The sequence below is a fragment of the Acanthochromis polyacanthus genome, chromosome 15, assembly GCF_021347895.1.
Source record: "Acanthochromis polyacanthus isolate Apoly-LR-REF ecotype Palm Island chromosome 15, KAUST_Apoly_ChrSc, whole genome shotgun sequence".
NCBI lineage: Eukaryota > Metazoa > Chordata > Actinopteri > Pomacentridae > Acanthochromis > Acanthochromis polyacanthus.
In genome coordinates this window covers 11,712,739-11,724,820 of record NC_067127.1, presented here as the reverse complement: position 1 = coordinate 11,724,820, position 12,082 = coordinate 11,712,739, and the positions used below count along the sequence as shown (strand labels likewise).

At 43.0% G+C, this 12,082-nt stretch overlaps 1 protein-coding gene across 1 annotated transcript; it reads right to left on the bottom strand.

Annotated features, from left to right (window-relative positions):
* Nucleotides 1-2,038: 2,038 nt before the first annotated feature.
* Nucleotides 2,039-7,335, bottom strand: LOC110959122 (HPS6 biogenesis of lysosomal organelles complex 2 subunit 3). Its single transcript, XM_022205897.2, has one exon. The coding sequence runs from the start codon at nucleotides 6,967-6,969 to the stop codon at nucleotides 4,177-4,179; it is 2,793 nt and encodes a 930-aa protein (XP_022061589.2). The 5' UTR covers nucleotides 6,970-7,335; the 3' UTR covers nucleotides 2,039-4,176.
* Between the last annotated feature and the right edge of the window lie 4,747 nt (nucleotides 7,336-12,082).

The window sequence follows — 12,082 nt, the reverse complement described above, 5'->3', positions numbered from 1 at the left end:
TTGAATCACTGTCTGTAGTCGAGGATTGGGGAGAGAGGCAGCATCACAAGTGATAAACTTACTAACTCTGTGTAGCAACAGCATAACACACCATTAATTTTATAATTATTATTGTGTATAGCTGTGACCTCTGCGCTCTGACTTGACTGTCTTGTGCCTTGTAAACATGAACTGTTCACATACATTTAAAAACACACATACCTGCATATTTACACAGATTACACTGATTATACAGTGTCAGGTGTGTCTTTATGATCATGATTACTGTCGTGCCTCTGTAATTTCGACCGTCCATGAAAACCACACCTCTTTACTCATGTGACGCTATAGATCAACATGTTTGGAGGAAACCTTTCGTGATCTGGTTGAAAACCGAAATGCAAAGATTTGACTTTTATTTGAGCACTACTTGATCTTTGTTTAATGTTGTTGGAAACTATTCTTAAACCAAAGCTTGAGGGGATTCAAATGAAATCATTCATTTCAAAGGAAAAATAAAAGGAGGGTTTAGGACTTTTAAAGCAGGGGATGTTTTATACAAACACACTTTTCATCCTTGACTTAAACTTGTTAGCATTCGTAACACATTCAACTGTTCTGCCAATCAGCATACAAATGTAATAATGATCCTCTGGGGGAAAGTCCAAACTTAATATTAGGCCAGTGATCCATGGATGGAAACAAAACAGAAGCAGCACTTTGGTTATTAAATCTGTAGAACTGCAAACAGTTTAAAAATGATCATCAGAGGCATTGGAATCCTGACAAGCTTGGGTTTAGAGTCGGTTTCTGACGTGTGAAATATTAATTACCTCCACAAGTGATGAAAACGCGCCTTAACCGATGCATTAATTTGTGCCGCTCTGTAGGATGCATTCAGCTGTTCAAAGACGAGCAGAGGACGGAGCAGTGGGGAGGGCCAGCCAGCATCTGTTTAGATTTATTGCTGTTTACAGGATGCCATCTATAATTAGAACAAGTGAATCAATGGCATTACAGCACCAGCATGACTCAAAATCTTGTAACAGGAGAAGCTGGGGGCGGGGAGAATCAATTCACAGGGAAAAAAAGTGAGATAAAGTGAAAGAGAAAGAAACAGGGAGGAGAAATGAAGAAATAACAATCGGCTGAGGGACGGCAGCTATCAGGTTATGCAGGTTTTATTCACCCGTGCTGTTTTGTAAGCCTTCTATTACCCTCTGCCTCTTATAGTGAAGATGCAGGACTAACCCCCCCACTTTCTGTGATTACACCTTCACAGCCTCATGTGGAACCTGCTTATTTGCTGTGAGAGCTGCAAACATGCACCCAGTCAGTTCTCAGTTCAAAAGCTGAACAACATTCCTCTCACAGGCCTCGGCCATGGAAACATCTGAGTGCATTTACACACTCAAATCCCTCCACTCGATCACACACACACACACACACACACACACACACACACACACACACACACACACACACACACACACACACACACACACACACACGACTGCAGCTGTAAGTGGATTTGCCCATGGAGAGGGGATGTGGTGAAACTCAGAAACGGGGGCAGTGGATCATATGAATGCATGTTTGTGTGCACAAGATCTCAAACATTGCAGTAGCTCAGCTTTTACATCAGCAGACCTTTTCAGGGTAGATTGAATTGACTGTAAAAAGCTGCCTGTTGGCCTTGGTGTCGTCGCTCTTCCGAGTTTGTGCGACTTGGCAGCTCGTGTGAAAGGAGTGTGCTGCTGTAGCTGAACAAACCTGAACTTCTTTAAACTGTGAGATAATGAACCTGACAGGTAGCTATGAATGATGCATGTTTGAAAATAGCATTGAAATGAGCTGTCAGACAAATTGATCGTTGATTGTGCTTAAACTTCCCTTTGCACCAGGGATGAATACAGCAGTGTGTTGAAATCTAAAGCAACAGTTCACCAAATTAAAACTCTTAAAAGCTACTAAAGTGCAATCAAAACCTCAGACTTCATATTTCTCTGTGTACAAATGCATCAAAATAAGAAATTGTGGAAAAACTCAACAGCAAACGGAGATTTTATCTTCACTTTAATGGCATATACAGCATTTGTTCATAAATACTTTTACTTTTTTTTTTAATATACTGCCTAAAAGTGAGCATCACCAGGAGTAAACAGTTACATTGTAGATATGAAGCTTTGTCAAGCAAAAACAGGAGGAATTCCTATTTGTTAAGAGCAACCAGAGCCCGAGTTTAAGGCAGATTAATATTTAACATCCCAGCAGTCATTATGACGCTGTTTGTGACCTGCATGAGGACATTAGGGAGTTCCCGGTAAATCTCAGATTGGCTGGCACACGCCTAACACACAGCGAAACTCACAGCTGCACAGATTGTCTTGTGTTGTTAGCCAGAGTACAGATCTTGGAAAGACACAATTTACACTTGAGTGAGAAATCAGAGAGCCTCATATTGAAATTAAAGTGTCACACCGGCCTATGATTGAAAATCTGATCCAAACATCAAGAGCTGATTGCATTAAAAAAAATCCACTGTACTCTACAATACAGAAAACACATCCTCTCAACCACCTCGTGTTCTTTCTCCAGAATACAACTGCAGCTGAGGAGACGCAGTGGGAAATGTGACTCTACCCTGTAAATGAAGAGCAGCACTGTGAAAGGCACTCGGATTGTTCTGCAGCATTTTAGAGTCTGATTGTCACCGAACGCTTAGGAGGTGGAACTTACAATGCAATGGGTCTGGGGTTATCATTTTAGTAGTCTTCCAAAAATTGTTGGAAAATAAATAGGGGGGGGGGGGGGGCGCTGCACATTTATATACAAAAAAACCCCACTTTCTTTGAATAAAACCAGCTAAATGGACCACCCAAAGGGTAATAAAGGCAGCAGCAACAATAACAGGCACATTAACAGACCCCTGTTTAGAGCACTTAATCAGAAAACATTCATTTCAACAGATGCACCACAAGCAGGGTACAAACAATACTGACTGGTATGGTAAGATACAAAAGTGCAATCAGTTTCAGAGCACAACTAGCAGGGGCAAGAAGACAGAGGGCCCATCATGTGTAATAACATTACCCTCACTGGATCCACAAAGGAGGACATACGTGACCTTATGCAAGCAGCAGGGTGCTTGCATTAGTCACAATACATCCCACACACACTCGAATCTTAACAGAATTACCACTGAAATTGAATTTAACCTCGAACTGTGAGTCACTTCTACGGGGTATTCCGTCTGGAATGTCCTGTGAGGGAGCAGAGCGGACAACATGGAGTCTAAGGAGAAAAAAATGGATGACAGGAATGGAAAAGTACAGGCAAAAGATGAACAGGCATGCTGTTTGGGGTTTGCTTTACAGACGTCACATAGTCCAGCTGAGCCAATTAAAACATGGTTAATGTTTAAGCTCGTTTAATAAGCTAATTATAAAACTAAAAGTCAGCAAAGGAACCTTGAACCCCCTCCTCGTCTCCACTCCTTCCCCTTCCAAACCATACCTCACTTAAACAAATGTTTACACACAAAAGCCAAGTTGTCCGAAATTACACAGCAGATTACCTGCAGCATGAACACACTTGAGCGAGTGAAAGGAAGCTATAGTTGGCTACAATTAGCAGAATATTTTCTTTTTTCGAGTGAAAGGAAGCTATAGTTGGCTACAATTAGCAGAATATTTTCTTTTTTCCCCCCCAACTCATCACGCTAATACACAGGAATAAGAACATGTGGCTTGTTCTTCAACTTAGCAGTCGCGTTAGCAAATACATAATCAAAACATAATACAGTAAAGTATGATGTTTTGATGTTATTCTGACATAGGTTACTAAATGCAAGAACATTCTCATCCACGTGCAGTTAAGGCTTAAGAGATAAATAACATTGCAGATACAGTTTATACACATTAAGGATAAAAATTAACCCAAGTATTTACACTGGTAGAATCTTCAGATGTCATTTCACAGGAACTAGTAGTCATATTCTAAGTCACATTAGCGATTTGTTTAAAAAAAAAAAACATCAAATGTGACAATTAGTTGCATTATATTTGTAACATACGGATATTCTGCTTTGATATGATCGTCAACACTGAGTCACACTGTGGTTTGGATTATGTGTGGAATGTTTCACGAGACAGGCTTTGTTCTTTGTTTAATTGTTCTTGTTCATTTTTATAGAAATCAAACTGGGTCTGCAGGTAGTGCCACTCTGCCTGTTTTAATGGTTGCATGTGTGGACGACGGCTGTTCAGGTGTTTCTTCAGGAAGAGTCGGGGCAATGTTGTTGCACAGAGCTGAGTCCGTAGTGGGATCTGTGACAGTGCTGGCCTGAACATTCGGCTGGCGAGGAGGAGCTGCAGGGGGGAATGACGGTGACTGGAGGATGTCGACGTAGCGCTGGCTCGGCTTGGTCTCCCTCTGGAGCACTTTTCTCAGCAGGGGCTTCAACAGCCCGATGGTCAGCTGGCTGCTGTGGGAGTCTGCAAAAGGAGCGGGAGATGGGGAGTTTGTACCGGACATGGAGAAAGAAGTGGAATGAGAGGAAGCGTTGGGAGACGGGAGGTTTTTTAGCACCAAGTTGAGGATGTTGGTGACGGTGAAGTCCTCAGGGCAGAGAGTCCACAGCAGGTCCAGGTAGGGATCTAGGTCCCTGTGATGGGCCACCTCGCGCAGCAGAATAGTGAAAATCTCCTTGTTGAGCAGCGGACTCTGCTTGCAGAATCTCTGGGCCACCTGGGTGACCCGTTCCCACTGCTGCCAGCCCATGAGGATCCTCAGTGCCTGCAGGATGGCGTTGGGCCGCCCACTGACCAGCAGCAGCTCCACCTCTAAGTCCTGATGCTGGTCTCTGTCTGGGTTCAAGCTGGACAAGATGCACAGTGCTCGTTTGTAGAGCGGCATGTTGTGCTCCCCTCCCTCCCCTCCTCTCCCGCTGGAAAAGCTCCAGGAGGAAGAAGCAAGGCTCAGGCCCAAACCTGCAGAACCCTGCTGCTGCTGGGCGAGCTCGAGGAACCTGGGCAGCCAGCTGGGCTGGAAGTGAAAAACTGACTGGCAGAGGAGCTCAAATACAGGCAGGGCAGTTGGGGTAGTGGAGCTCGTAAGTTTGGCTTTACAGTTGGCAATGCGATCATCTTTAAGGCTGTGATTGTGTTTTGTCCCGCCGTTTGTGAATGCAAGAGAGGCTATCGAGCTGGAACTCAGAGCAGGACTGAGGACAGTTTTCCACACATCTGGTGGAGCCCTGCTGGACAGACAGCCCTCCCCATTGTAGTGTAGCTGTAGAGCAGCCTGTGCTGCCCTCCACGCCTGGCAGGGGAAGATGCTGAAGATGGAGTTGAGGTAGAGCAGAGCCTCTTTATCCAGCTCAGAAGATGACAGCAGCCTCAGTACTTCTTTCTCCACTAGACTCTCACACACTGCCTCCACCTCTTTAACACCTCCCCTCACTAAACTCCCCTTTAGCTCTTCCAGAGAGATCAAAGCCTTGAGCTCCACCTCCAGAGAGCCCATTAGCTTATCTTGTCCTGCCACAAATTCACCTCCTCCATTCTGGGACAGCTCTGCTCCCTTCTGCTTCAACCCTGTGTTGAGATAGTTCCTGAGGATGGAGGCTACAGAGATGGGAGCTTGGAATCTGCCTCCTTTTTTCAGTATGTCCACTGTGAGCTGGGCGCTGCTCAGGCTCCTCTGCTGGTAGTATTTACAGGCCTCTTCAAAGACAGCCTCCACCAGGAGGGCTCCAGGATGAATAGCCTCCTCTGTACTGAAACCAGAAGGCTTCATTTTAGAGTTGCAGTCTCTGGAGTCTGTCTCCCTGTTCACTACCACAAACAGTCCAGTTTCTGAGAGCAGGTGAGGTGTCCGTCTTTCAGCCTGGTTTGCATATAGTAACCCCTCCCTCTTCAGCACAATCTTTTCCAGCTCTCTGCCACAGTTCAAGCCTATCAGATACAGATTTTGCCCGATCAGTAGTGCCACAGTATCCTGGTACATGCAGAGGCTGGTGTGAGTACTGTGTTGTACCAAACAGTTGTCTGCTAGTTTGTATACCTTGCGCAGCATCCCATCTTTTTGCAGGAGACACAGCCATCCTGTGCTGAGCAGCAGAAGCAGGCCTCCACATGCAGTAGGAGAAAAGTTGTAGATCTCAGGTGGCTCCAGAGCTGATAAATATCCCAAACAATCAGTCACTAGCCTCTTAAAGTCAGCCTCTTTAGCTGAGAGCTTTTTCAGAGCAGTGTTCTTACACGTGGTGCCGACTGTGAAGGAGTCATGGTGAGGGGACCAGGTGAGGAAAAATTTGGAGATGCTCAGCAGCGGCTTCACTTTCAAGTCGGGAAGAAGATGAACATATTCACCTGAGCTGGTCACTGTGAATTTGGGATTATTGTGGAGGGCGATTTTCACTCCTCCCAGGCTGACAGCCCCCTCCTCCACGTCAAAGTCACGTCTGCAAACACAGTATCTTAACTTGTTCCTTGTGGAGCTGAGAGCAGGGGAGCTTTCTGAGGGCGGCCGCTCCTCACACCAAATGATAAGATTGGAGCAAACACACACAGACACCACTCTGGCCCGGGGGCTGTTGCACAAATCTGATGTCTGCAGGAGATGCCAGCCAGACTTAAACTCCTGGAATTTCCAGAACTCAGCTTTTCCATTCTCATAAACCACCGCTACTACTGCTGTGTCTTTACTGTTGTGATGGTCCAAATATAAGATATCCACAATGGGCACAGTCCGTGTCAGCCATAAATCCTGCTTCTTCTGGTTCTGAGCCAGCAGGGGTCTTTCATGCCTGTCAAAAGTCACAAGACCGACCTGAGGTTTGCGGAGGATGACATGGATGTGACGACCATCTGGGCTCAGGCGGACATTTGACAGCTTGCTGTTATTCGGGTTGATTAAATCGGTCAGCTCCTGACTGCCAGTGTAGTCCCTGAAATCTGACAGTTGCTCCAACACAAACTGCGCCATTTTTTTCTCCACCGAACAGCTTGTAAATTACTTTGCCACAGCGTTGTTAATTAGCCTGCTAGCTTGTGTGGCGCATAACTCTGACCTCAGGCTCCAGAGAGGCTAACCGAGCGGCATCCCGTTAGGTCCTGTACGGAGCCTTCGTCCCGTTAACGTCCGAGCAGAGGGATACAGCCGCCGACAGCCTTCCACCTGGTTAAACCCATGTCGGTAGACGATAACGGAGCTGAAATGTTAACTGACAGTAACTGGGGAATAACTTTTAAGACTAAATCGAGAAAGGCACTCCGGTTACTCCGATGCTATGCTAGCACTCCCCCTGACATCACGGGATTGTTAATTTCCGGATATCGAGGCTGTTTAGCATAAGAGGAGGAGCTGGATGGAGGCCGGCAAAGATGGCGAACAGGCGGAGAGAAGAGCAACTGCAGAGGCGAACTGGTCTTAAGCTGTCAAAGAGTGAGTTTGGAAAAATTGGACACTTTCTCAAAATTTATACTCTGAAATAATTTCAGTGCCTTAATTCCTAACTTGACACACTTCTACAAATATTACCGTCCTTACTACAACCTGCAGAAGGAAAAAATAAGGAGCAAACAAACACAGAATTTCAAACACAATATGTCCAGTAAGCACTATTTTACCGAACATACCAGTAAATGGGACATTATTAATTATTAATTTTGATCCAGGGCTTTTCAAATAACATCCAGGCCCAATGTCATGACTGGTCTTCTGTCAGTGTACAGTCCAGCTGGCACATGCATTCTGAAGTCGAGCAAAATTGAACATCTTAATACATTTGTGTTGAAAATGAAAATAAACAAAAACAAGTGGCATGTGACATGAGAAACCTAAACCTGGTAGCTCTGCTATGGGGGCCGTTTTCTGGCATGGTTTCACAGCACATAGTGGTCCAACATCTTACTAAGACACATTATGCTGGGTTTTCCTTTCACCTTTTTTTTTTTATTTCCGCTGTTTAAATAACATAGGAGCAGAGTCCACAGTTACCTCTAGCAATTTATTGCAGCAGAAGAGTATGGGTCATATCAAAGCAATTTAAGATTCAGCCCCTTTAGAAAACAGAATACAAATGTAACAGTAACAATATTTGTACATTTCCCCCCTTTTTCACTCTCTAATATATTCAGTTTATTGTTATTGTCTCTCTGGTTGATGCTAAACTACTAAAATGCTTTCAGATCCAGCTTTGTACCTGACTCTCACCTCTGACCTTTCGAAGTTTGAGCAAACATAAACTGTAAAAAGCCTAGAGGCTATGTTAGGTGATTGGAACCAAATCTAGATAAGCACAAATGAGGACCTGTTCTTATTTCCTCTTCTGCTTTGACAGAATACTCAAAAGGCTATTTTTGTAGCTAACACATACAGTGTAGCTATGGAAACCGGTTTTACTTCTACAGATCTGGAGACACAAATCCATCATACTTGGCAAGAAAAGAAACCTAAAAGCGGTTTCAGTACATCCTTTTGGCAAGAGGCTGTGAAAAGTAGCTGGTCAATAACAACCTCACCAGGCTTAATACCAACCTGAGAAACTGACTCACTTAAATCAGCTTCTGAAGAGAGAGCTATCAAACTTCACACCACAGATGTGGTTGCAAGAGGATCTGAGATATGATGTTGATCATAGTACAATCTGTAGAAAACAGTCTGGCAGGTACATCCAGAACCCACTACCACAGCACACAGAGACAAAACCTTATTTGATTTTGACAGAAAATAGCATTTATTACAATGGGAGTGAAAAGCTCAGTGGTGACTCACAGTCTAAGTGAATGTCGGCCTGCAGCGAAGGCCAGGTTTATTACTTTAACAAACTTTGATGACAACTTTCAGCTCAGCCCACACTGTGAAACTGTGCTGGTAAATTACACTGTACTGACATTTAGACAGTTAGATACAGACGGGGCTGTGGCACACTCCAGTCAGGGATATCTTGCTTGATATTTACAGCATATCGGCAGTACTTGAAGACTAAGTCTGAGAAAGTGACGGTGCTTTTTCTTTCCTTTATTAAAAGGTTGTGTGTTTGACTTTCTTTGACTTCATGGACTCTCTTGTGGTTCATCAACACCTGCTTCCAAATACTTCATTGTTCTTTTTAAAATCTCGTTCTCCAGACTCCTTGATTGTTGTATCTGCTTGTGTTTGATGATATTAAATGAATTAGCAGGAAAGCTCGTGATACCAATCACATAATTGAATCATTGTGAAACTTCCACTGCCTGCGTCTCCCTCCCTCAGTTATCCAACACAAGTCTATTGTTTACAAATAGAAAAAAAATCATGTACTTGAAGTTGAAAGCCAATTTATTATTTGCTGAATTCAGTTGACTGAATCAAATTTTCTCAGGAATGTCTGTAGGTTCACTTAATATCCAGGAGGAGGCAGTATTCATCTTCTCTCGTTCTATGTGGCTGATTTGGAATGCACAATGTAGGAAATAATGAATGAAAATATCACAAAAGTAGAGTTAAATATGGGTGATGTGTCTGTCAGCATTTCTTTTTAACTGCAGGGTGCACAAATGCGTTAAATCGTTCTGCAGACATTTGCTGTGTTTTACAATTAAAATCACATGGCAGACCCAGCATCACAAGGCAGTTAACTTGTCTATTACGTCTCATGACTTTTATTGTTCCTGTTTTACTTCAGTGCATCTGGGCAGTTCAGACTGTCCAGTGAAATCCTCATCATTCCGTGTTGGCGGCTGTGTGGGTCCACTGAAAGCTGAGGTGCCTTGAGTGGGTTTTGACGGATGAGATTGTTTATTCACTTTTCCACCCACGTTTGACCAGTTTTTAGGACCCAAAATAATGATGTTTTGATCACAAAAGCTGTATCTTTTTCAGATTCACATGTTGTGTGTCTACTTTTCTGTTACTGACTGAAAGTAAGCAGTCACACAGAAGCAATAAAAGTGTGAAATCAGTTCTTTTCTTCCTATGTATTTTAAATATTCCCTTACCTAACAAGGTGAACAGCAGAAGGAATATTTTCATTTCAAAGCTGATGCTTTTCTTGCTTTCAGCTCTCATATAAATATAGGCGCTCTATTACTGTGCTTGAAACCTCTTTTAAAGGCAGGGTACCTATTCATAGAGTTGTGTGTGTGTGTGTGTGTGTGTGCATTATGTCCTATTATGTCTCTGTGTCACTGCTGATAAAGCATATGGATCCGCTGTGTTATTCAAACAGTAGATTCAAGCCTCATCGCCTACAGACAGGCTTGCCCTGGAAAGAAAACACCTTCTATTAGAGAGTGTGTTTAGTCTGCTGTGCCTGTAGACAGGAAGATAAAGTGCTTGTCTGGAGACTAAAAGGGGCTGGATGCAGGGGAGATTTCCTTTTTGAGTTATAAGGCGCTCAAAAGAAAACCAACCAAGCAAATTTTCACTGCTCAAAGTAGAAAAGATGGGTAGGCTGTCATGTTTGCATCCCCTCAGGAAAGAATTATTTTAATTTGAGGTTTAGAGGTAGCGATTGTCGGTGCGTGTAAAAGTGTGTCTGTGCGAGAGAGAAAAGAAAGATGTTTCTTGGTGTGTTGGGGCTTTGAGTGAGATGCTACTTCTCTGTGTCTGTGTGTCAAATGAAAGTTGCTGCTGCTTGTCAGCCTCCTGCGAGAACAGGCAGATATTACTGTCAGTTCATTCTCGCTGTTGGAAAAGCTGTCATGTGTGCAGTGTCTCTCTTCCTATATCTCCCATCGCTTCTTAAAGTCCCTTCACTGGAGCATTTTGTCTTGAGCGTCAAGGGTCTTTCATTCAGTCTGCTCTGTGCTGACGTACAGTAGCCTCGTCGGAACTGAAGTCATCCATCATGTTTTTATATTCTTTTTATACTCATGCAAGAGAAAATCCAAAATAAATGGACGAGACCTGAAGAGGGGGGATTGTGGGAAGATGGAGGTGATTAAGAACATCGATCAACATTACTGACAGCTTTATTTCATTTTAAAAATTTCATCATATTCCATCAAAAGTAGATTTTTCATATATTTAGTTTTAATTTCTTTGAGTGGTCTACCTGCCCAGAGACTGCAGATGGAAATTCGCAAGTCAATAAATCAATACATAGAATAAATCAATTCATTTATTCTGCTGTGCGATTAATGTTTTTGTGCATGGTGCCTGACAAAAAAAAATATGAAAACAAAGCTGAATACAATTTGCTATATAGGCTTGCATATGAATAGTTTGCAAGAAAATCAAAAGACAAAGTTTTTGTGCAGTCTTACTGAAATATTTAAGCATTTGATGGATTTAGACAACCTGAAAATTTAATAACCACCTCAGAAATTTACATGAAAAATGTTTGTAATTTATATTTTTTAATGCTTGAGAGGATTTCATTGGTTTGAAAGTAAAATCTTTTCCTCTCCAGAGCTTAAATTCCCAACAATGATGGAGTCCTTTAAACTGGAAATAATTTTCAGCAAGATTATATCCTTCCATCCAAGCACATATCTCAGCAGCGCGTCTACAATAGTGACTGTGTAATGAGCTTGGAAGAACACATAGAGTGGTAATTCATGACTGAATAGAGAGGGGAGATGATACATGGAGAGGAAAGTTTAGCGCTTCATTAGCAAGACAAACAGACTTGTAGACAAATGAGCTATTACTGACTATATCTTCAGCTCAGAAGATTGAACAATAACAAGCTGGATGAGATGTTAACGGCCGTTTTGGGAAGGCAATCAGGGATGATCTTTGGCATAATGAAGAAATCTGATCTCAGTGAAATGCTCGAAATGAAACTTTTGATGTTTTCTCAAATGAACCCCACAGAGAGGTCACAGCAGTGCTGAAATGTCTGTAGAGTTGTCGCTCATAACGGATACCCTCGCTTCATTGGCTGATTAGATAACAGACCATTTACAATTGGCTGTCCCTCCACATTTCGCTCCAGCTCTTATCTCAATGATCCATACCCCGACTCTGAGCATTAATAGCATTAGCTCTCACATCACACTATTAATCGGATTCATGGCCCTTGGCTCACTGTGGGATGTGCTCATGCTTTGGGAGCTGTTTTCCTCTCTTGCTTGTCTCCTATCTCCACATCTCTTATTCTGCCTCTAAA

Excerpts from the sequence above, each read along its gene's own strand:
- LOC110959122 (XM_022205897.2), bottom strand. The coding sequence starts at position 6,969 with ATGGCGCAGTTTGTGTTGGAGCAACTGTCAGATTTCAGGGACTACACT.